This window comes from Notechis scutatus, chromosome 1 (genome assembly GCF_049901735.1).
Source record: "Notechis scutatus isolate UNSWTSFEM ecotype Mainland chromosome 1, rNotScu1.2, whole genome shotgun sequence".
Lineage (NCBI taxonomy): Eukaryota > Metazoa > Chordata > Lepidosauria > Squamata > Elapidae > Notechis > Notechis scutatus.
This window is the reverse complement of record NC_142009.1, coordinates 8991798-9017094: the sequence shown is the minus strand read 5'-3', so window position 1 is coordinate 9017094 and position 25297 is coordinate 8991798. Positions and strand designations below refer to the sequence as shown.

Genomic DNA, 25297 nt, shown 5'->3' with positions numbered 1-25297 from the left:
AAAGGAAGGAAGGAGGAGGGAGTGAGGGAGAGGAAGGAAGGGAAAGAAAGGAAAGGGGAGGAAGGAAGGAAAAAGGGAGGGAGAGAAGGAAGAAAAAAGGAAGGAAGGAGAGGGAAGGAGTGAGGGAGAGGGAGGGAGGAAATAGAGGAAAGAAAAAGGAAGGAAAGGGGGAGGGAGTGAGGAAGGAAGGAAGGGAAAGAAAGGAAAGTGGGAGGAAGGGTGGAAGAAGGGAGGGAGAGGGGAGGAAGAAAAGGAAGGAAGGAGGAGGAGAGAGGGAGGAGGAGGCAGGGAGGGAGAGGAAGGAAGGGAGAAAATAGAGGAAAGAAAAAGGAAGGAAGGAGGGGAAGGGAGTGAGGGAGAGGGAGAGGAAGGAAGGGAAAGAAAGGAAAGGGGGAGGAAGGAAGGGAGGAGGGAGGAAGGAAAGGAAGAAGGGAGGGAGGGAGGGAGGAAATAGAGGAAAGAAAAGGAAGGAAGGAGGGGAAGGGAGTGAGGGAGAGGGAGAGGAAGGAAGGAAAAGAAAGGAAAGGGGGAGGAAGGAAGGGAGGAGGGAGGAGGAGAGGAAGGGAGGGAGGGAGGGAGGAAATAGAGGAAAGAAAAAGGAAGGAAGGAGGAGGGAGGGAGGGAGAGGGAGAGGAAGGAAGGGAAAGAAAGGAAAGGGGGAGGAATGGTGGAAGAAGGGAGGGAGAGGGGGAGGAAGAAAAGGAAGGAAGGAGGAGGAGGGAGGGAGAGGAAGGAAGGAGGGAGAAAATAGAGGAAAGAAAAAGAAGGAAGGAGGGAAGGGAGGAGTGAGGGAGAGGAAGGAAGGGAAAGAAAGGAAAGGGGAGGAGGGAGGAGGAGGAGGGAGGGAGGGAGAGGAAGGGAGGGAGGGAGGAAATAGAGGAAAGACAAAGGAAGGAAGGAGGAGGGAGGAAGGCAGAGGGAGAGGGAGAGGAAGGAAGGGGAAGAAAGGAAAGGGGGAGGAAGGAGGGGAGGAGGGAGGGAGGGAGAGGAAGGGAGGAAGGGAGGAAATAGAGGAAAGAAAAAGGAAGGAAGGAGGAGGGAGGAAGGCAGAGGGAGAGGGAGAGGAAGGAAGGGAAAGAAAGGAAAGGGGAGGAAGGGTGGAAGAAGGGAGGGAGAGGGGAGGAAGAAAAGGAAGGAAGGAGGGGGAGGAGGGAGAGGAAGGAAGGGAGGGAGAAAATAGAGGAAAAGAAAGGAAGGAAGGAGGGAGGGAGTGAGGGAGGAGGGAGGAAGGAAGGAAAGAAAGGAAAGGGGAGGAAGGAAGGGAGGAGGGAGGGAGGGAGGGAGAGGAAGGGAGGAAGGGAGGGAGGGAGGAAATAGAGGAAAGAAAAAGGAAGGAAAGAGGGGAAGGGAGTGAGGGAGAGGGAGAGGAAGGAAGGGAAAGAAAGAAAGGGGGAGGGAGGAAGGGAGGAGGGGGGAGGGAGGGAGGGAGAGGAAGGGAGGAAGGGAGGGAGGGAGGAAATAGAGGAAAGAAAAAGGAAGGAAGGAGGAGGGAGGGAGAGGGAGAGGAAGGAAGGAAGGAAGAAAAGAAATAAATAAATAAGGCATATTAATAGCTTGGCACCTTATTGTTCACTCAACAGAAGCTCCTCTATTTATATTGACTTGGAAAGATAGAAAATTAATACTTGTCTGTCTTACTGGTTCATAGATCCAAGAGTTCTGGGAAAAGGTGTATTTCGACAGTGAGAAGAAACTTCCCATGGTGGACAATTTTCGACCAGTTCAGCCTCTAGGCGCCCGAATTGTCGAAAAATCAAACTCCAACCTCCTCCTGCCTCTGAGGAAGGCGCTCTTGCTGGTCCCAACCGCAGCGTTGCTGGCCTTCGCTTGGATCTCCTGAAGAGCCAGCTGGAACATTCGAACCATTCGCATATAATGGCCCTTGGCCTCCTCTCGGAAGCCTTCGGCCCTTGGCATCTCAGCAGCCGCAGTCTGGAATCTCTTTCACAGGGATGGCCAGGATTTCATAGCAGAGACAGATTTTGGGATGATGCTCTCCTGCGTTAGATCGATCCAATGTGCCACGCATGAATTATTCTCGTGCAAAAATCAGGCCATGCAAAGGATGCATGCTTCTTCGCAATAATTTTAAGTGACCAAACTTAAGAATATTATTCTCACCTTGTTCCCACTTTCCAATTATAAATCTCTGTTGGGGTAGAAAGTTGGTTTCTTCTTCTCTTTCTCTTTCCCTCCTTCTCCATCTGTTCTTCCTCCTCCATATTTTCTCCTTCTCTCTCTTCTCACCCTTCTCAATCTTCTCTTCCTTCTCCTTTCCTCCTCCTCCTCCATTTTCTCCTTCTCTCTCTTCTCCCCCTGCTCAATTTTTTTCTCCTCTCCTTCTCTCCTCCTCCTTCCTCTTCTCTTTCTCCATATTTTCTCCTTCTCTCTCTTCTCCCCCTGCTCAATTTTTCCTCCTTCTTCCCTCCTCCTCCTTTCTTCTCTCCTTCTTTTTCTCTTTCTTCTCCATCTCTTATTCTGTCTCTTCTCCCCTTCTCTATCTTTTCCTCCTCTTTCTCCTCCTTTCTTCCTTCTCTTATCTTTTCCTTCTTTTCTTTCTCCTTTCTTTTGCCACTGGATCTCAGAGAAATTTTGTCCGTGCATAGATTTGTATTATCTAGAGAATACCCTCTGTTAACCAATATTCACATGCTTGTTTCAAGTCATAAGCATGCCAGCAGTGGTAAGCATGAGAAGCATTAATTCAGCCTCATGATTTTGCACCTTGACATTTGAAAACCAAAGTGTGAGTGTGAGGCAAAAAAACAACAACGGATTTTTCAGGCCAAAACTGGCACCCTTCTCAACTGGAATGCCAACTTCAAATTGCCATGACTTCCTCATGAGAACTAGTTCCTTAGCCCAAAGGCTGCAATGTTGAAAGCTTTTCCAACAGTGATACAAAAAGTTCTCATGGGTTCAAAATCAAATGCACCACAGTTTGCCGATCGTCATCAATAGATTTAAATTAAAAATGCTGCAAAACAACTTAGTCTCCAAGTAGACAGGAATAAGAATATTAAACTTAAATTATTATAAAGATTGGTTGCATGGTCAACCAGACGTTCAGACTAGAACAGGGGTCTCCAACCTTGGCAACTTTAAGCCTGGTGGACTTCAACTCCCAGAATTCCGCAACCAGCAAAGCATAGGTAGTCCTCTGGGAGTTGAAGTCCTCCAGGCTTAAAGTTGCCAAGGTTGGAGACCCCTGGACTAGAATGTTTATCCATCTACCAGTCCTAACTAATATTATTTTCATTTTGGTCAGTTTGCTGGCTTAACCTGGATACCATTATGCCTGGGTTTTATTACTGGATTCATAATGGAATAGTTTCTACAAGAACTGTATTTACAAAGTATTTTTCCAGGGTGATATGGGTGTCCTTTGTGCGTCTGTCTCTCTGTGTGTCTGTTTGTGTTTATGTGTGCATGTCCATGGACATGTGCCAGAAATGACTTGGGGGGCTGCATATGTTCTATGAGACCCCCTGGCCTCTATGTTGATTCCTGCATGCCAAAATTTTATTCTTTCAGGATTTCTGCAATGCAATTAAGCTTTTTTTCCTTACTGGAAGACAAAAATGGTTACATGGAATGTAAACATTGAATGTAGAATAGAATAACAGAGTTGGAAGGGGCCAGGGGTGGGATTCAAATTTTTTAACAACCGGTTCTGTGGGCGTGGGTTAATTGGTGGGCATGACTTGATGGTCATGTTATTGGCTGGGTGTGGCCAATTCAATATCACTCACATCGAGGCATGCATCTCCTCACCTGGCCTCGCATGACTGTGGGGATGCTGCAACAGTCGTGTGTGAAAAATGGTCATAAGTCACTTTTTTCAGTGCCATTGTAACTTTGAATGGTCACTCCACACAAGCAAAGTACCAGCAAATGAGGGGGGAAAAACTCCAGAGAAGTTCCTGAGACAGGAAGTCTAGTCCTGCCAAGAATGTAATAAGGGTTAACGGAGAGGCAGTTTCTGTAAGCAACACCAGAATGTTTCCTTCCTGCCTTCCTTACAGGATTAGGCCAGTAATTTCTTCTAACAGCCGGTTCTCCAAACTGCTTAGAATGTTAACAACCAGTTCTAGCGAATAGGTGCAAACTGGTAGAATTCCACCCCTGAAGGGACCTTGGAGGTCTTCCAGTCCAACCCCCTGCTTAGGCAGGAAACCCTGTACCTCTTCAGACAAATGGTTATCCAATCTCTTCCTAAAAACCTCCAGTGTTGGAGCATCCACAACTTCTGGAGGCAAAGTTGTTCCACTGGTTAATTGTTCTCACTGTCAGGAAATGTCTCCCTAGTTCTAGGTTGCTTCTCTCCTTGATTAGTTTCCACCCATCGCTTCTTGTCCTGCCTTCTGGTGCTTTGGAGAATAGCTTGACTGCCTCTTCTTTGGGGCAGACCCTGAGATATTGGAAGACTGCTATCATGTCTCCCTGGTCCTTCTCTTCATCAAACTAGACATACCCAGTTCCAGCAACTGTTCTTTCTATGTTTTGGCTTCCAGTCCCCTAATCCTCTTTGTTGCTGTTTTCTGTACTCTTTCCCGAATCTCAACATCTTTTTTACATCATGGCAACCCAAACTGGATGCAGTATTCCAAGTGCGGCCTTCCCAAGGCATTATAAACTTCACGTGATCTTTGGAGAAGACTTCCAAGCAGAGCATGGCTGAGAAAGTTAAAATGGCACCCATGACAGTGTGTGATTGAACAGCTGCCTTTTTTTATATATCAATCAATCAATCAGAATAGAGCTGAAAAGGACCTTGGAGGTCTTCTAGTCCAACCCCCTGCTCAAGCAGGAGACCCTATACTATTTCAGACAAGTGATATTTTTTTCCAGCGGTATTGTGCTAGACTGGGCTTTTATGTCCGTCATGCCCCCATCTTGAAATTCCTGAGAATATTCCTGCTTCTCATCAATACAGGTAGTCCCCATCTTATGACCACAATTGAGCCCAAATTTTCTGTTCCAAAGTGAGACTTTGATAAAAACATATTTTGCTCCGTTTTATGACCTTCCTTGCCATAATTGTTAAATGAATGGCTGCAGTTGGTAAGCTAGGAACATGGTTATTAAGTGAATCTGGCTTCCTTTGCTTATTAGACTGTCGCAAAAAGCCACATGACCCCGAGACCCTGCAATATGAGTCAGTTCCCAAGCGTCTGAATTTTGGTCACATGACTGGGGGATGCTGTGTGACCCCTATGGCAGCATAGAAGGGCAAAACATCGCCATCTAGCGGACATCGAAATGTTTGCAGCCCAAATCTGTTGGCCCTACTTATGAAAACTTTCAAGATATTTCTGTTCTAGCCCAAAACCCTGAGCATGTTGCTAAAATGGCATTCCGAAAGCAGGTTAGGCAACTGGCTGAGGAAGACTCTCACCCCATTCCTAGGGAGGGGACAAAGCTAAAATTCATCAGTAACAGGATGTCTCTTTTTTAAAAAAATTATTTGGGTTTTTTAAAAAAAAATATTAAAAAATAAAACGTCTTTTTTTAGAGAACAACATGTTTCCAGGTTGTCACATCTCCATACAGATATAATCTTAATTACATACTCATCTTTCTATATTCAATTTCATATCTTATCATTACTTTATAGATTTCATTATTTTTTTCTTCATTTACTTTCCTCCGCTTTATTTTACAACTTCTCGTTCATTTCTAATTTTATTACACATCCTTTTCCAAATTTCCATATCTTCATAGTAATTATACTTATACTTTTATCTGTCCTGTTTACAATTTCATTGTATATTCTTTTTTCCATCATCATCCCGAAAAGAGAAAGAAAAAATATTCCCTCCACTTCTAGGAGTAATAGGATATCTCTAAAAAGGAGAATTAAGCCCCCGCAAATATTTTGATTGCCAACATGATCGCCAACGTCCGATGACGGATATGGCCCAAGAAGAAGAAGATATTTTGAAGCCAAGTTCTCATCCAACTTCCAAGGAGGCTGAAAATCCAAACATTTTCCACTTCTATGTTCCCTCTTGAAGAAACGATACTCCTTGGATTCTTGTCTAAAGTGAAGGAATCAAGAAATCTTTATTTTCTAGCATCCTAGAGAGCAAACACAAGGACTTCCATCTTTCACACATGTAGAAGAGAGATGTTTTATCAAAACCCACCTGCTACTTGTTCAGGAACCAAAACAATCCACTGTGGAGATAAAAGCATCCTTGAATTTTTGACGGTAGTCTCACAGCCATCACCATTCCCAAGGAGGCATTCCTTCTAAAATGAGACATAGGAAGACATTTCTTCCAAAGATGGCTTGGAAGTGTCTCCATGAAGAAAATAGTTCTTCTTACCTTTTCTTCTTCTTTTGTTGCTTAATCACTAAATTGTGTCTGACTCTTTGTAATCCCATGGACTGTAGGATGCTGGGCCCTTCCGTCCTCCATTGTCTTCTAGGGTTTGTCAAAATTCATGTTCATTGAATGGATGACACCATCTAACCATCTCATCCTCTGCCCTCTCCTCCTTCTTCTACCTTCCATCTTTCCCAACCTCAGGATGAGTTCTCTCTTCTCATTAGGTGGACTTGAGCTTCAGCTTCAAGATCTGCCCTTCCCAGAGGTGGATATTCAGCAGGTTCTGACCAGTTCTGGAGAACCGGTAGCGGAAATTTTGAGTAGTTCAGAGAAACGGCCAATCCCACCTCTGACTGGCCCCGCCAACCCCGTCTCTTCTCTGCTTCCTGAGTCCCAGCTGATTGGCTGGGTCTTCTTTGGTTGCCCTGCACAGGAGGATGGAGCTGGAAAGCAGGTTAGTGGGGTGGGGAAGGAATGGAGATTTTGCAGTATCCTTCCCCTGCCATGCCCACCAAGCCAGAACCGGTAGTAAAAAATTTTGAATCCCACCACTGGGCCCTTCTGAAGGACAGTCAGTGTTGGTTTCCTTTAGGATTGACTGCCGTCCAAGCGGCTCACGAGAGTGTTCTCCAGCACCACAATTTGAAAGTATAAATTCTTCAGCTCTCAGAGTGGTGCAGTCGCCTAGACGTGGAGCTCTCGTCTCACAATCAGGAGGCTGTGAGTTCAATCCCAGGTAGAGGCAGATATTTCTCTCTCTGGGCACACTGAGAATGCATCTGCTGAACAAAACTCCACATTGGCAACAGGAAGGGCATCTGGCCAGTAAATATTCAGCTCCATTCAGTTACCCAGACTCCACCCCGCAAGGGATTATGGGGTCATTAACAGAAGATGATGAATTCTTTGGCTCTCAGCCTTCCTTATCATCTGACCCTGACAGCCGCACATGATTCCTGGGAAAACCATAGCTCTGACATTTCTTCTTTAGACATTTTTTTTAACCAACTGAAACATTCTTGAGCTTAACTGACTAAAAGTTTGCTGGAGTCCAGTTGCTAAATTACTAGTGATGGTTTCTTGGCCTTTCTGATTGCTGTTATAATTTTTTTTATTATATTTTTTAATTGATATTGAGCTGGCATTCATTAACACACGCTTTTACTGGAAATAATTTGGGGTGACCCGTGTTGAATGCAAAGATTGCCAGCCTCGCTTTGCACTAACCATGGGCAGCTTTGGGCCTCTCAGTGCATTTTCTGTAGCCAGAAATTAACATTTCTCTCCTGTGTCCCAGAAATGCCAATTGGGGATTGACACAGAATGGTTGATGACAGTTATGACCTGAATATTTTATATACAGTATGCTGTCTCCTTCTCTAGAGATTTAAAAAACACTGCAACTGAATTATTTTCTTACTTGCAATAAATTGAATCGCAAAGAGCTTATGGAAAAACGCAAAAGTAAAATCAGGGAAAGAAGCAACATGTATGTTTAGAGTTTATATATTGTGGATGAATATACAAAACCTCACATGTATTTTTATATTATTTAAGAGCTTTTCTTCTGGGCTGAGCATTCAAATGAATTTTAAAAAATGCAAGAGAATTTTGCTGTCTGATTTGTATTTTTGGAACTATTTAAATTGTACGCAATATATATATTCTTAAATGCCCAAAATATACGGTGAGAGAGAGAGAGAAGAGAAAATAGATAAATAGATTAGATAGATAGATAGATATAGATAGATAGATGGTAGATGATAGATAGATAGATAGATAGATAGATAGATAGATAGATAGATAGATAGATAGATAGATAGATAGATAGATAGATAGATAGATAGATAGATAGATAGATAGATAGATAGATAGATAGATAGATGTATAGATAGATGGATAGATGGATAGATGGATAGATGGATAGATGATAGATGATAGATGATAGAGAGAGAGAGAGCTAGCTAGATATGTAAACAGAGAGACAGATGAGGGGAGAGAGAAAGAGAGAATAGCTAAGTAGCTAGATGATAGATGATAGATAGATAGATAGATAGATAGATAGATAGATAGATAGATAGATAGATAGATAGATAGAAATAGAGAGATAGAGAGATAGATGAAAGATACATGAAAGATAGATGAGAGATAAGAGACAGAGAGACACACACAGAGAGAAAAACAGAGACACAGAGAAACAGAGAGAGAGATAAAGAGCGCCTGATTGGCTGGGGAATTCTGGGAGCTGAAGTCCACACAACTTAGAGTCCCTAAGGTTGAGAAACACAGTCCAGCACAGAGACCCCCAACCTTTTGGACATCAGGGACTGGTTCTGTGGAGAGAGGTTGTTTTGCAGACTGGAGGGGATGTGGCTTTATGTGCCACCTGTATCCTGCGGATGGAGCTTCACTTGTTTGTGCGGTGGCTTGGTTTCTGGCATGCTGCAGACTAGTGCCAGTCCACAGACCAGAGGCTGGGGACCCCTGACTTAGCAGATAGAGATAGAATAAGTTCAGAAAATGACACTACCGTTTTTTTTCCTATCCAACTTTGCATACCCAACTACATCCAATTGTTGGAAGAAATATCCTTCTGGGTTCAGTTCCAAGTGGGGAGAAAGACACTGTAAACATGGAGGCTGTTTGGAAAGATGGTTTAATGGTGGACAGGATCAAATGCCTTGGAGCTCCTGGGCGAAGAAAAAGGGGAGGAGATGCTGAGAGTCCCTGGGTTTTATGCCCTCTCTGAGCTTTGAACTTCCTGGGATACTCTTCCTGTATCTAGAGGTCCTAGCTAGCTTTGTAGGTTGTCTGTGTGCTAAGTTTGGTTGAAATTTGATGGGTGGTTGCAATGAAGGGCAATGAAATGGCTCTGCCTAAAGGAGGTAGACCTTTGTTATGTAGAATAACCTTAATGGCCCATTGACAAAGGTGCAGGGGGGCTGAGTTTCTGCCTCTCTGAGTTTCTACTTCTCTTTTAGGGAAAATATTCTGCCTTTTTAGTATATCCTAAAATATTTCATTTTTCTAGGAGAGGGGTGGGTTATAACATCCAACATCAGATACAACTAGAGACCTGGGACTATGGAAAACCTCTGAGCTGAAAAAAATGGGTCAGCAAAGTTGATGCTGCCCGTGGACTTTTGGCTCAAGGCAGCCACAAACATATGCAACTCTTTGGCGAGAGGTTGTGTTTAGACAGAGCGCCATGGGCAGCCAAAGGATGGCAGATGGTCTGTTTATTTTATCAGAAATAAACTTCCTTTTCTGGGTCCTTCAAACAGCGCCAACACAAGTCTTTGGAGACATGAGAGGGTGGTATGTGTGCAAGGGAGTGTGCATCCATTTCCTGTAGGTGTTCCCTCAAAGGACTTCCACATTGATATAGAAGATATAGAAGATAATTTATGTGTGTGTGTGTGTGTGTGTATGTGTGTGTGTGTTTCTTAAGTTTTCGCGGGTACTTACATGGACACAAGGACACAATAGAGACACGGACGGACACAATACAGAAGCCTGATGATGGCAGATGAGATTCTGCTGAAACGTTGCTACAACTTTAAAAGCACAACTACAATGACGTGGGAAAATACCCAAACAAAGCTGAATACCATACATACATACATACATACATACATACATACATACATACATACATACATACATACATACATATTTCTTAAGTTTTCGCGGGTACTTACATGTATGGTATTCAGCTTTGTTTGGGTATTTTCCCACGTCATTATAGTTGTGCTTTTAAAGTTGTAGCAACGTTTCGGCAGAATCTCATCTGCCATCATCAGGCTTCTGTATTGTGTTCATCTGTGAGTCAGACTTTCACAGCCGTTTAAACGGCTGTGAAAGTCTGACTCACAGACGAACACAATACAGAAGCCTGATAAATCCAGGGATGAAAAAGCACATTGTGATTTAATTCATGGCTGTTCAGAATATAAATCCATCAAGCTGAGTTTTGTTTGGCTGAGAGGACCAAGCCCATGGGAGCATAGCAAAGATTTCACAATGCCAATGCTGCTTTTTTTCCTGTTGCAGCTCTTCAATCCAGAACTCAGGTGGTCCTCATCTTACGACTACAACCAAGGCCAACATTTCCGTCACTGAGTGAGGCCTTTGTTAAGTGGGCTATATGCTCCATTTTACAACCAAGCTCAGTGAGCACCAAGAACAATTCAGTTCAACCCTAACCTACAAATATTGGAAGTTATTGGAAGTTCCTGAATTCTTGGGTACCGTGATGGAGAATTTTCATCACTTAGATCCATATTTCTCAACCTTAGCAACTTTAAGACCTGTGGCCTTCAACTCCCAGAATTCCCTAGCCAGCCACTTTAAAGTTGCCAAAATTGAAAAACACCTAGTTTAGATGCTAAGAGTGTGCAATGAAAAACCTCAGTAGGCTTTCGTTTAATTTACAGGTCATTTTTATTAAATTAAATGACCTGTAATGATTTGAAATTAATGTGGAGGGCTGCCTGCTGATTGAATAATTTTCCTCTCCTGTGAGAGATTAAAATAAATATTCAGTAACGAGTTTCTCAGGAGTCGAGATGAAGGGGGGGTCAGTCATTAACTTTATAAGATGATGAAGCTCCAAGGTTTAACACAAAGAGAAGTCTGGTAAAGAGTTTTCTGCTTGAGCAAGGGGTTGGACTAGAAGATCTCTAAAGTCCCTTCCACCTCTGTTATTCTGCTATTTTTGCTGGCTTTACACTGTGGGTGACTCTCGAAACTCCTGGTGAAACCAGAACATGAGACTTTTTAGACCTTGGGACTGATTCTTCCCGGATCTCAATATCCTCAAAGCTGAAAGGAGAATGGTGACATTTGAGGAACAGCCTTCAGGAAATTAATAATAAAAAATGAGAGAGAGAGGGAGAGGATAAAAAGGAGGGACAGAAGGAAGAAGAAGAGAACCTGGCTATTAAACAAAATATTTGTTTTAAATAATTGCTGCCTGACTTTTTATCAGAACAAAGAGCTTTTTATAACCATGGAGAATAAAAACTTTGTTTTTGTTTTGCTGGTTAATTGAATTATAAACAGTTGCAGCATTTAGTCTAAAGATTTTATAGATTCTACTATTTTCCTTGCTTTTCCCCTTGCCTTGCTTTTCCTCTTTCTCCTTTCTTTTCCTTGCCTCTTTCCTTTCCTTTCCTTTCCTTTCCTTTTTCCCTTTCCTTTCTTTTTCAAATTAGTTTCAAATTTGGTCTCAATATATTCTGTGTATGCCAAGTTGGAAAACATAATTAATTTCTCCCTGGCCCAGAGTAGCCTGAGAAATGTGGATTAGAACAAACTGTGTTCAGTCATCCTCTCTGAAACACACAAAACTTCATTTTGAGTTATAAATCTACATCATTGTTTCTAGCTAACAGGGGAAGATAACTGGAGAAATTCTTCTGCAAGACTTCTATTCATCATTATAAATATCGAAAGATAGAGCATCGTGTGTTATGATAAGAGGAAGCAGAAGTCACTGGGACCTTGAACGGAGATTAAAATGTAGTGATGGATTAGGACAAGAACTTTGGCCTTTGGGAGATCATATCTAAAATCTTTGCCATTTGAACATTTTCTAAAACATCTTGGGAGTTTGCCACTAGGACATCTGGTGCTGGCTACCAGCATGGTTGGCTTAAAAAAACATGTCTATGGAGATTGTCAATCAACCAAGTCATGGTTGTTCCAAAGGTGTTTTTTCCCTCCAAAAGGTAACTGGCTTTTTTTGTTCTTTGAAACCATTTTGCTTCTCATCCAAGATACTTCCTCAGTTTTGAACTGAATACTTCTTAGAACGTAAGAAGCTTCTTAGATGAGAATCCCAAAGGCACTATTTTTTTCAAGAGGCAACTGGACTTTCTGGTTTTGCTTTGAAGACATTTCACTTCTCATCCAAGAAGCTTCTTCAGCTCTGACTGGATGATGGGGAATGGAAGGATTTATACTCCTTGCAGACAGCTGGTCATTTGTGTCCTTTTAGAGCGTCATTGAGGCTGCTTGGACGTTTACCTGTGTCCTCAGGGTCACCTGAGTGATGCAAAAGGTAGCATACAAGTGAGCCTGAAGACACAGGTAAACCTCCAGGTGGCCTCAATGACTATCTAAAAAGAATGCAAATGACCTGTAAGGAATATAAATCCTTCCATTCCCCACCATCCAGTCAGAGCTGAAGAAGCTTCTTGGATGAGAAGCGAAATGTCTTCAAAGCAAAACCAGAAAGTCCAGTTGCCTCTTGAAAAAAAAAAGCACCTGTCCTTTGGGACAATCCTGACCTGGAGGACTGAGAATCTCCACAGACATCTCTTGGATGAGAACTCAAATGTTTTCAAAGAAAACAACAACAAGAAGAAGTTCCATGCCAGCGTTCCAGGGAACATCCATTCCGATCAGTTAACTTCAAGACAAGCATTATCTCAAAAGTACTTTTATTAGAATAGCACATCTGGCACATCTGTGGAATTCCAAAATAAAAGCTTCCTGGACTTCCCACAATTTCCCAACCTACAAACCCTCCCCTTTTTACTCATCATCACATCATGTGCACCAATCCCAAAGTAAGCTCCAATTCTCTCTGCGCCACACTCTTTGACCTTGAACTATCAGAAGAATTCTATTTTGTCTACTAAGAGCTACTCAATTAATATCACCCCCCTCCCACTTTCTCAAGCTATGTGGCAGCGATGAATAAGGATTCCACAGCTGACATTCCCATTGCCTTTTGGGAAAATCACTTGTGGGCTTTAAAAAGAGTTAGACCCATTTATGGAAGTTATGGGGACCAGTGGCTATTAGTCTTGATGATTGTTGACCGCCTCTGAAGGCCATCTGCTGGGCTTCCCTGGGCAGTTGGTTAGCTGCACCCATCTGTTCTGACAATGGACAACCATTGCACAAAGAAGCCCATTCATATCTCAGCAGGTGGCCTTCAGAGTTAATCCAATGGCCATCAAGGCTAACGGCCTTTGATCCCAACACCTTCCATCACTTGGGTCCAATCCTTATTTTGAAACCAGCCAAGTTAGTAGTTGGTCTCACATTTCATGGTACCGGTAGCAAATTCCAAAGCTTAATTACACATTGGATTAATATAGATATTTATATCTCCTTGGTTTTGTTTTTGTTCTTACCCTAAGGAAGTTAACTTCTAACATCTAGATGCAATCTGTGCCGTTGTTTGCACAGATGTTTCCTACAAAATCTCCCATCTGATTCTGGAGATGTGAGCTCATTTGAGATCAGAAGGAATCCCCTGACTGTGTTTCCATCAAACTCAAGTTTCTTCAGCAGGGTTTATACAATTATTGGGTGGGACATGTGCCTTGTTTGAGAGCCTAAGCTAAAACAGGAATTGAACTGTTTCTTCCCTTTCTTCCCTACTAGCATTTTTGCTGTCCGCACAATATCTACATACGGAATCTTCTCTTGCCTTTATTTTGAAGGCATCTGAGGAAACCTTTGCTGGGTTGATGCTTTTAGTAGCCTTTGTGAAAGTCTGTAAAGATTCTCAGTCATCCAGGTCATGGTTGTCCAAGAGCCAATTGGACTTTCTGGTTTTTCTGTGAAGATCTGGGTCACCTGAATGGTACAAATGGGTGTGGAGCCTTCTTGGAACTGTTGAAAAGGTTGTGTTTTAGATTGAAGTCCTTTCAACAGTTCCAAAAAGGCTCCACACCCAGTTGCACCACTCAGGTGATCCTGAGGACACAGATAAACCTCCTAGTGGCCTCAATGACGCTCAAAAAAGATGCAAATGACCAGCTGTCTGCAAGGAATATAAATCCTTCCATTCCCCACCATCCAAGTCTAGAACTGAAGAAGCTTCTTGGATGAGAAGTAAAACGTCTTCAAAAGACCTGAGGATACAGATAAACCTCCTAGTGGCCTCAATGACCGTCTAAAAGGATGCAAATGACCAATGGAAGGAACATAAAATCCTTCCATTCCCCACTATCCAAGTCAGAACTGAAGAAGCTTCTTGGATGAGAAGCGAAACCTCTTCAAAAGACCTGAGGATACAGATAAACCTCCTAGTGGCCTCAATGACCGTCTAAAAGGATGCAAATGACCAATGGAAGGAATATAAAATCCTTCCATTCCCCACCATCCAAGTCTAGAACTGAAGAAGCTTCTTGGATGAGAAGCGAAACCTCTTCAAAAGACCTGAGGATACAGATAAACCTCCTAGTGGCCTCAATGACCGTCTAAAAGGATGCAATGACCAATGGAAGGAATATAAAATCCTTCCATTCCCCACCATCCAAGTCTAGAACTGAAGAAGCTTCTTGGATGAGAAGCGAAACCTCTTCAAAAGACCTGAGGATACAGATAAACCTCCTAGTGGCCTCAATGACCGTCTAAAAGGATGCAAATGACCAACGGAAGGACCAAAATCCTTCCATTCCCACCATCCAAGTCTAGAACTGAAGAAGCTTCTTGGATGAGAAGCAAACCTCTTCAAAAGACCTGAGGATACAGATAAACCTCCTAGTGGCCTCAATGACCGTCTAAAAGGATGCAAATGACCAATGGAAGGAATATAAAATCCTTCCATTCCCCACCATCAAGTCTAGAACTGAAGAAGCTTCTTGGATGAGAAGTGAAACATCTTCAAAAGACCTGAGGATACAGATAAACCTCCTAGTGGCCTCAATGACCGTCTAAAAGGATGCAAATGACCAATGGAAGGAATATAAAATCCTTCCATTCCCCACCATCCAAGTCAGAACTGAAGAAGCTTCTTGGATGAGAAGCGAAACCTCTTCAAAAGACCTGAGGATACAGATAAACCTCCTAGTGGACTCAATGACTGTCTAAAAGGATGCAAATGACCAACGGAAGGAATATAAAATCCTTCCATCCCCCACCCTCAGAACGAGAGCTGAAGAAGCTTGTTGGGAGGAGAAGCAGGAGTGGGCTTCAAATTTTTTTAGCAAAGGGTCCTCTGCCCGGTTGCTGGGTGGGCGTGGCCATGGTGGGTGTGGCCTAGTCAGCCTCTTGCACCATGGTGGGGGTGAGGGTGGTGTTTTTGCCCTCCCCGGGCTCCAGAGACTTTTTTTCGAGCCTCCAGGAAGGTGAAAATAGCCTCTCTGGGGCTCTGGAGGTTCTCTGGAAGCCGGAAACGAACCAATTTCTGGCTTTCCTGAACTTCCGGGAGGCCCATATTTATCCTCCCCAAGCCTCAGCACGCGCCCTACGCTTACCTGCCTCCAAAACAGGTTGCATGGGGACTCCTGGGGGGGGGGGAAGAGGGGGCGGGATCAGCCAGGAGTGAAATTTGGGGGTTCTCCAAACTCCACAGAATCTTAGTTAGGGGCTCTCCCAAAGCCCCCCAATGGCCCCACCCCTGAGGAGAAGTGAAACGGCTTCAAAGCGAAACCAGAAAGTCCAGTTGCCTCTTGAGGTAAAAAAAAAAGCACTTTTGGGCAACCGTGGCCTGGAGGACTAAGCATCTCCGTAGACATTTCTCTGAAGACGTTTTGCTTCTCCTCCAAGAAGCTTCTTCAGCTCTGACCGGATGGTGGGGCATGGAAGGATTTAGATTCCTTTCAGACAGCTGGTCATTTGCATCCTTTTTAGAGGGTCGTTGACGCCACTTGGAAGGTTTCTCTGTGTCCTCGGGGTCGCCCGAGTAGAGCTCCTGGTTCCTGTAGTCTGCCATTCTTCCTCTGGAAATCCATTCCTACTCCCACAACCATTCCAAGGGCGTTCATTCCCAAATTGTATAGCTCCAAAGTCTGTAGAGATTCTCCGTCATCCTGGTCGTGGCTGGTCATTTGCATCCTTTTCGAGCGTCATTGAGGCCACTTGGAGTCCCAAAGGTGCTTTTTCAAGGAGGCAACTGGACTTCTTTGGTTTTTCTTTGAAGACGTTTCACTATCCAGTCAGAGCTGAAGAAGCTTCTTGGATGGGAAGCGAAACGTCTTCAAAGAAAAACCAGAAGGTCCAGTTGCCTCCTTGAAAAAGCACCTTTGGGACTCCAAGTGGCCTCAATGACGCTCGAAAAGGATGCAAATGACCAGCTGCCTGCAAGGAATATAAATCCTTCCATTTCCATTCTACCATCCCTCCAGAACTGAAGAAGCTTCTTGGATGAGAAGCGAAATGTCTTCAAAGAAAAAAAACAGAAAGTCCAGTTGATTCTTGAAAATGCACCTTTGCAAACTTCCTCGCTTACAGGTAGTCCTCGATTTATGACCATTTGTTGAGCGACTGGTTGAAGTTACAACGGCACCGAAAAAAGTGACAGGACCTATCCTCACACTTATGACCACCAGGACATCCTCACGGATGTTTTTTATATATTTTTCTTGAGGTTTATATTTTCAACAAGTTGTTTCTGCAGCCATTCCAGCTCTAATGTCTGTGTACATTTACCCATGTTATACGGTTGTACCATTATTATTATCCTTCTTATCTTACTATCCCCTCTTATTGGTAATATCATTATGATTATTACTCAGTTGCTTGGCATGTACTCTGTCTGAGCTTCTGCACCAGAGACAAATTTCTTGTGTATCTAATCACACTTGACCAAATATTCCATTCTATTCTATTCCATTTTTTTGGAATGGTGCAGTGGCCTAGAGGTGGAGCTCTCGTCTCACAACCAGGAGACTGTGAGTTCCATCCTAGCTAGAGGCAGATATTTCTCTCTGGGCACAATGAGAATATATCTATTGAACAAAACTCCACACTGGTGACAGGAAGGGCATCCGTCCATGAAACACTCTGCTAGCTCCATTCAGTTCCCCAGACTCCACCGCACAAAGGGTTAAAAGATGATTATATTTCATTGTTTCTGTTCTATTCTGTTCTACTCTACTCTGTTCTTTTCTATTCCATATATTCTATTCTATTCTATTCTATTCTATTCTATTCCTATTCCATTCCCTTCCATTCTCTATTATATTTTCTATTCTATTCTAATTGCTATTCTAATTGCTATTCTAATTGCTATTCTATTCTATTCCATTCCATTTTCTATTCTATTCTATTCTATTCTATTCTATTCTATTCTATTCTATTCTATTCTATTCTATTCTATTCTATTCCATTCCAATTTTTTCTCTTCTTTTCTTCTCTATTCCATTCCATTCCATTCTTCTCTTTTCTTCTCTTCCTCCTCCATTTTAAAGAATTTCTTAGAAGAATCTTCTCGCATTGGTTTTCCTGTTAGATCAGTGATGACAAATATATGACCTATGTGTCAAAGGTAACATGCTGTGGAGGTTTTGGGTTGATGTGGCAGGGTTCACCAACACCTGACAGCTATTCTCGAAAGCATGGCCCATTCTCGTGTGACTTTGGGGGGGGGGGCTGCCTGATAACCAGATGTGCTCTTGTGGGGGCCCTGCACAAGACAGCTATGCTGTTGCGCAGCCTCTGAAAAGCAGGGGACCATTGGGAGGCCGCAAAGGGTTGTTGTTCAGTGTGAAAAATGGTCGTCAGTCACTTTTTTCAGTGCCATGGAAACTTCGAATGGTTACTAAATGAACTGTGGTAAGTCGAGGACTACCTAAGGTGAGGAAGCCACAGATCACCTACCTCTCACCTGGAATTACTCTCTAAATGTAAATAAATGTGCAACATCGTTTTCCTTATTTTTATTTATTTTTCATTTATTCGTAAGGAAAAAAATTCCAGAAGTCAAGAAACCACAGAGTGAAACCGGAGATGTCATGAAACGAACCGCAAACTTTTTGGAAGTTTGGAAGAATTTAGAAGCAAATGCCACCACCTGATGGCTGCAGAGTTCATAAATGGAATTAAGTACACCCAGACTTTTATTCCTAGGATCACCATTTGTTAACATTTATTATACTGTACTTTTTAACCACACTTACTCTTATGGTTTGTTACTGTTCTGTCATTTTAACGTCTACCGTTTTTAATGTTTGCAAGCCGCCCAAAATTGCCTTTAGCCTAGTTTTGGCAGTACGGTACAGATAGTCCTCAACTTACAATCATTTGTTTAGTGACCGAAGTTACAACGGCATTGAAAAAAGTGACTTATGAACATTTTTTTTTCACACTTACAACTGTTGTAGCAATCCCATGGTCACATGATCACTTTTTTTTATGACAGTTGCCGTGTCCCAGGGATCATGTGATCACCTTTTGTGACCTCCTGACAAGTAAAGTTAGAATAGAATAGAATAACAGAGTTGGAAGGGACCTGGGAGGTCTTCTAGTCCAACCCCCTGCCTAGGCAGGAAACTCTATACCACTTCAGACAAATGGTTGTCCAATCTCTTCTTAAATACTCCCAGTGTTGGAGCTTTCACAACTTCTAGAGGCAAGTTGTTCCACTGTTTAATTGTTGTAACTGTCGGTAAATTTCTCCTCAGTTCTAACTTGCTTCTCTCCTTGATTAGTTTCCACCCGTTGCTTCTTGTCCTGCCCTTAGGTGCTTTGTTAAGAGGGGAAGCCAAATTTGTTTTAACGATGGTGTAACTAGCTTAACACCTGCAGTGATTCATTTAACAACTGTGCCAAGAAAAGTCATAAAATGGGGCAAAACTCACTCTACAACAATCTTGCTTAGCAGCAGAAATATTGGGCTCAATTGTGATCATAAGTTGAGGACTATCTGTACTTAAATTCAATGAATGGATGAGTGAGTGAATGAATGAATGACAATATTTGTTTTTCAGGTAATGGATAACCCAGGAGAAAGGTCACGTCATGGTGTTATTTCCCTATCAAAACTGACTGAGTAATTTAATTTTTATGGAAGCTGCCCCCTCAAATTTTCCAATGATGAATCGGTCAACAGAGTTGAGTTGCATCCACAGTATTTAATTTGCTTGAATAATATACTTACAGATAGACAAGTTCACTCCATATACAGTTACTTGGACTTGCTTTTTTTTAATACAGTTCATATCCCAATACATTAATACTTTGTTTTTTCCCCTTTGAATTATTTACACAGTACTTATGTACACAGCCTTTCTAAATTCAGTGCATTGTCAATAGGTTTTATACAATAATTTACAGAGCAAATATAGTTAAACAGTTAACTTAAATCGTTTATTTTGTTTTTCCTATTAAATTTAGGAATTAATTTAAACCTTTTTTCTTAAAAAAAATATATTAATCATTACAACCAATGTAACAAAGCATGGCAGATTAAAGACGAGGTGAGCGGATCATGCTGGGCTGGAACTTAAACCCAAACTGTTTCCAAAAGAAACGAAGAGATGAAGAGCGACGTGGAAGGGATCTTCAAAGAGAGAGAGTTTTTAAAGAAGGGATCTTCTCCATGCTCAGAGTGGTCAAGAAAATGGACAATTAGGGGCCAATGCATTGTTAAAATCTCTCCCCACCCCCAGGATTTGGCTACATCACAGATTGATAGGCATCACACGATGCGTTCAACAAGATGCTGGCTTGTTTTTTGGCAAAAGGGGGAACGTCACGCTATTAATCACACGACTGAGTGGTGGCACCCATTAGAACTGGTGGTGGGAAGTTGGTTTTCAGGAGCTACTCTGGACTACACAGGCCTCATCAGCGCAGTCAAGGATTATGGGACTTTATAGATGATGGTGGTTTGATCTTGCATGGCAAGCTAAGAGACACTACTAGGTCCTGCTTCTCCTTAGGTTACGCCCTAACCTTCTGCCGTGGGTCCAGCAGAAGATCTGGGTTTGAAATAACCCCATCTGCAACTTTCACACACATGCACACGCTAATGGAAGTGACAAAGGGCCCCAACACAAGCGACCACTGGATGATGGTGCCACATCACGTGGATGGGTTAAGTTCCACAGTGCATGGCTGAGTTGCTTGGACGCAAGTAGTTTCAAGGAGACTGGTCAAAAGACTGAGCAACTGTCAACTGTTGGGTTCTCCGGCAGTGTTTCTCAACCTTGGTGCCTTGGACTTCAACTCCCAAAATCCCTCAGCCCAGCATGTTTTACATTGGGTGGACTTTTAACGCCCAGAATTCCCCACTCAGGGTGAATTAAGATCTGTGTTGCTTACTGGCTGGGGAATTCTGGTGAGTTAAAGTCCGCCAATTTGAAAGCAGTCCGGATAAGGAATTCTGAGAGTTGAGAAACACCTACCAAAGAGCAGGCTAAAATGTTAAGGTCCACCTGACCCCTGCAATCCTTCTCCATGTCTGCCAAGCTTCAACACTAATCCTCGTTTCTAATATGAGGTTAGACGAAGCCACAATGCCCTGGAACTGCCAGAAAAGGGGGAAAAAAGGGAGTTTTAAAAAAAAGTGTTCTGAGAAAAACTGCAGTTGGAAGAAGATAGCCTGACGCAGACAAAATCTAAGCGGTTTTGCTTTGTGGGGGGAATGAGGGAACGACAGGGAAATTAGCCGAAAGAAATCATGTGGATTTTTGTCAGGTTCTCAGTAAGGGAAGGATTGACAGGAGCAGTTCAAAGAACCGTGGAAGGCTGAGATAGTCCTCCATGCTATAGATTTCCAAATTAGTAGCAAAACTCACCTTTGCTGCCCTTTTAAAATCTCACTGTATTACTAAGAGCTGATTCAGAGGCTTCGTTTGTGAAGAAATGATGATTTATCCTAACCTCTGATCAACCTTATTTCATCATCTGATTGGAATAAGGAGGGGTGTGTGTCTGATTTGGGGCTTGGCTTAACCAATGCAGGTGTAGGAAGGATTTTCAAATCAAAATGATTTTTAGCTCATCTGAAAATGGGAACATTTGCCGTAGCTCCCTCATTATTCTGCTCTCTCAATCCATTTCCATTCAAGAAGCTGGACATGGCTGCCAATTTAATTCCTTCTTTCATTTAATTATTACATTTATGCAGCCACCCGCCTCACTGCTCTGCTCTGACTTTGGCTGACCTACAAGATTTATCTCACTGCTCTGCTTTGACTCTGGCTGACCTGCAAGAACAGATAAAGGGGAATCACCATCAAGAGATGGTTAAACACCACAATATGCTTGAAGTGGGTTTGAAGTATTAATATTCCTTCCGGGGACAAGGTTGGCTGGCCAAAAGGATAGCCTATTGGGTGGTAGAACGGACAACCTCTCCATCGCTGATGGTCATCCTTCAGACATGTTCACGTTGCTTTTCGAAAGAAAAAGGAATGGAAAGGACACACACACCCAAGCATGCACACAGCTATCCCAAAAGCACTGAAAAATGAACTCTGCTATGTTTTTATCATTATTTTTAAAGTGCAAATAATTAAAAAAAACCATGACTGGCACTCCCTCCAATGAAGGAAGAGAGAACAATATTTGTGAGGACTCTCTCCTTTCAAAAGGTCTACCACAAATGAAGGAGTGCTAGGAGTGCGAAAGAAGAGGCTGTTAACCTTGTACATCTCCATCTCCATTGTGAGGGGCGGCTACTTGGGGGAGGGGGGGGTCCTAAAAATCAAGATGGCGGCTGTCACTGCCCTTCTGAAGCCCCATCCATCTCCTGCACGCGTGACACAAGTAAAAAAAAAGGGGGGGGGGTAAAATTTTGATTATAGTCACCGACTCCATCTTGAACTTTTTGACCCCTCCCTGCCTATAGTCCTCCTTTGGGTACACATTTCCCATCAGCCATCACTGACACACTGTTGGCTCAAACACTCAACCAGGCTCCATTGTTTCTGGGATTTAAAGGTTGGGTTGAATTAGGTTGAGTTGCTCTGGGTTGGGTTGAATTGGATTGGGTTGGATCATTAGATTGAGTTGCAATAGGTTGGGTTGAGTTGCATAGAGTTGCTTCAGGTTGGGTTGAGTTAAGTTGCATTGAGTTGGGTTGACTTGGGTTGGGTAGAGCTGCATTAAGTTGGGTTGGTTAAGTTGCATTGGGTTGGGTTGAGTTGCATTGGGTTGGGTTGAGTTGGGGAACAGATTCCTGATTTGACTTTCCCATTCTCAAGAGTGATCAGATCAATACACCAAAAAAATCAGGAACTAGCTTCTTTTGAATGAAAGTTGTAAGTTGAGGGGACAGGGTAACCACAATGGCAAAATATTTTCACAACCAGAGCAGGTTTCTTACCCAAGTACCCCCTAGTACACAGAGAAACACTTGGCTCCTAGAACACCCCAATCCATCCAAAGTGGAGATGAATACAAATAATTAGCCCACTCACTGCCCCCAGCAACAGCCTGGAGCTGCCTCAGTTTCCAGATCTCCAGCCATTTCAAGCGCCAAAAGGCTGCTGGAGCTGCTCTGGAACCTCTCTGAAAGCCAAAGGGGTTGGAACAATTCCACAAGGTCAAAAAAAAGAGAGGAAACTTTATTCTTAAGGCGATGGAAAGGAACTGCTAATGAATACATCAAGTGAGAGAAAATGAACAGCAGGGAAAGTTTGCAGGAATTTTCTGCAGCTTGTGCCTGCCGTCTGCGTGTGCCTCTTCTCCTCGCAGACATGGAATAAAACTTCAGAAAAAGGAGGTAGAAATTTCATGTTGTCAAGACAACACTACAAGTTAATCATTAGCAACAATTGGAAGAGAGCTTTCCCAAAAGTCATTTCTTTCCCCAACCCCAACTTACTTCAGACGTCTCTAAGAGCAAATTGGTCAAAGGAACGATCAGACTACGGTTATTCTGCCTCTTCGCTGGATTACCTTTCTAAAATTTTAAATGCACCTAGTCTTTAGTTTGCTGAGGTCAAGCCAGTTTAAAGGCTGAAGGCAAAATAAAACAGTTTAACCAATGGGTGTTCCCCCACCCTCTGGGCATGGAGCAAGAGATGGGAAACCAAAGCAAATGCCACCTGATAAATGCTCATTTTAATTAGAGTTTCTCTTTCTCCCCCTGCTATTTTTTTTTATTTTGTTTTTCTTTAGTTGTGCTTTCCGGTCACAGGAGGAAAATTAAAAATAAATTAAAATAAAAAATAAAAACTACATCTAGCTCTTCTGCTCAGTTAAAACCGTATTTCCTTTTGTTCTCTTTTGTTGCCAGCCTTGTGATGCAATCTCCTCGGACTAACCTTTACAAAACCCGTTTTGCTCATTGCAAGACACAGTACTTTTTGTAATCGGACTCAAAATCTTCATCCATGCTACTGGTATCCGCCATATTCTTGCCCTCAATCTTTGGCAAAAACTGTGCATAGTCCACTCCTTGCTGTTCGTAGAAAAGGATGTAGGCAGAATCTGTGTCGATTTCATCAGGATGCAATTCCTGAATGATGATGGAGGAGGAGGAGGAGGAGGAGGAGGAAAAGAAGAGGTGCTTATTAGGGAACAGCTGTCAAAATTATACATTTTTTAAATCTTTTAATGACCCTGTAATCCCTTGCATCAGGGTGGAGTCGGAGCAACTGAATGGAGCTGAGTGCTTACTGGCCAGACGCTCCTCCTGTCACCAATGCAGAGTTCGCAGCTGATATTTACTCATTGCGGCCAGAGAGAGAAATATCTGTCGCTACCTAGGATTGAACTCACAGCCTCCTGATTGTGAGGCGAGAGAGCTCCCCCTCTAGTACCACTCTCTTGAAAGAATACAATATTACTTCAACATTTTTAAATGTACAAAATACTGAAAACTCCTGAAAACTCTTGTCCTAATATTACTGGAGATTGTTTGGGATCAGGGAGGCTGGTATAGCAGCTTACTGTAAGGACACTGCAGGAAATAGCAACTTTAGTCTAGCGGCTAAGGCACCAGCGCTTAGGATACCATGAGTTCTACTCCAACCTTAGATGCTGGGTGACTCTGAGCCAATGACCAGGAGATGGTGGGTTCGTCCTGCCTTAGCCATGTAAATCAGCTGGGTGACTTTGGGTCAATGACCAGGCAACGGTGAGTTCTAGTCCCACATTAGCAGAGGTGGGTATTCAGCAGGTTCTGACCAGTTCTGGAGAACCGGTAGCGGAAATTTTGAGTAGTTCGGAGAACCGGCAAATGCTACCTCTGACTGGAGATTTTACAGTATCCTTCCCCTGCCACACCCACCAAGCCACACCCACAGAACTGGTAGTAAAAAAATTTGAATCCCACCACTGCACCTTAGGTATGAAACCTGGTGACTTTGGGCTAATCGCCAGGAGACAATGAATTCTAATCCCACCTTAGACATGTTTCTAATCCTGCCTTAGACATGAAAGCCGGCTGGATGACTTTTGAGCCAGTCCTTCCCTTTCAGTCCAACTCACCTAACAGGGTTGCCGTTGTGGGGAAAATAGGAGGGGGAAGGTGTGTGTTGCACATGTTCATCGCTTTGAATTACTTGTAAAAAAAATAATAAAGATGGGATAAGGTAAAAATCTGTACTAGTTGTTTTCCGGCTCTAGCGGGGTGGTGCTCATCTCCGTTTCAAAGCCGAAGAAGAGCCAGCGCTGTCCGAAGATGTCTCCGTGGTCATATGGCCGGCATGACTAAACACCTGAAGGCGCACGGAAGGCTGTTACCTTCCCCACCAAAGGTGGTCCTTATTTTTCTACTTGCACTTTTCTTACATGCTTTCAAACTGTTAAGCTCGGCAGAAGCTGGGACAAGTAACGGGAGCTCACTCCGTTACGTGGCGCTAGGGATTCGAACCGCCAAACTGCCGACCTTTCTGACAAGCTCAGCGTCTTAGCCCCTGAGCCACCCCTTTTAAAGATGGGATATAAACAAACAAATCCTGTTGGAAACTTTGGAAAATGGTAGAATGCAGTAAAAGACACCGATGCATCCTCTGGAAGAATGCCAGGACCTAGTTAAGCGATCTGAAGTTTCCTTATAAAGGCAACAAATATCCTGTGGCTTATTACCACAGGACTCTCTAGGACAGGACAATTTAAACCAGAGGTGGGGAACGACGGTCCCTTTATGATTTGTGGACTTCAACTCCCAGAATCCCTGAGCCAGCCATGCTGGCTCCGGAATTCTGGGAGTTGAAGTCCAGAAGTCCTACAAGAGCCATCAGTCTCTACTCCTGGTCTAGAGACCTACATGTCTCGAATCCCCAAGGGGCCACCGCCAATTTTCAAAATGGAGCAACGCA

At 43.1% G+C, this 25297-nt stretch overlaps 2 protein-coding genes and 1 long non-coding RNA gene across 8 annotated transcripts in view; 1 reads left to right on the top strand and 2 right to left on the bottom strand.

Moving 5' to 3' along the window:
- The window catches only part of CA4 (carbonic anhydrase 4), a 43475-nt gene extending 40386 nt beyond the window's left edge, over positions 1-3089 (top strand). The window contains exon 8 of the mRNA XM_087956427.1: positions 1649-3089. Coding sequence (XP_087812553.1) covers positions 1649-1840 — 192 coding nt within the window. The 3' untranslated portion in view covers positions 1841-3089. The remainder of the gene's footprint in view (positions 1-1648) is intronic.
- Positions 3090-19133: 16044 nt separating this feature from the next.
- On the bottom strand, positions 19134-23044 carry LOC148132673 (uncharacterized). The gene is made up of 2 exons (XR_015747807.1): positions 21233-23044; positions 19134-21190 (listed from the first exon to the last, which is right to left on the bottom strand). It is a non-coding gene; the product is annotated as an uncharacterized LOC148132673 (long non-coding RNA).
- A 33-nt stretch (positions 23045-23077) lies between these two features.
- Positions 23078-25297, bottom strand: part of USP32 (ubiquitin specific peptidase 32) — a 209095-nt gene continuing 206875 nt past the window's right edge. For all 6 annotated transcript variants that reach the window (XM_026682756.2, XM_026682757.2, XM_026682758.2 and 3 more), the window contains exon 34: positions 23078-23490. In XM_026682756.2, the coding sequence (XP_026538541.2) occupies positions 23317-23490 (174 nt within the window). In that variant the 3' untranslated portion in view covers positions 23078-23316. The remainder of the gene's footprint in view (positions 23491-25297) is intronic.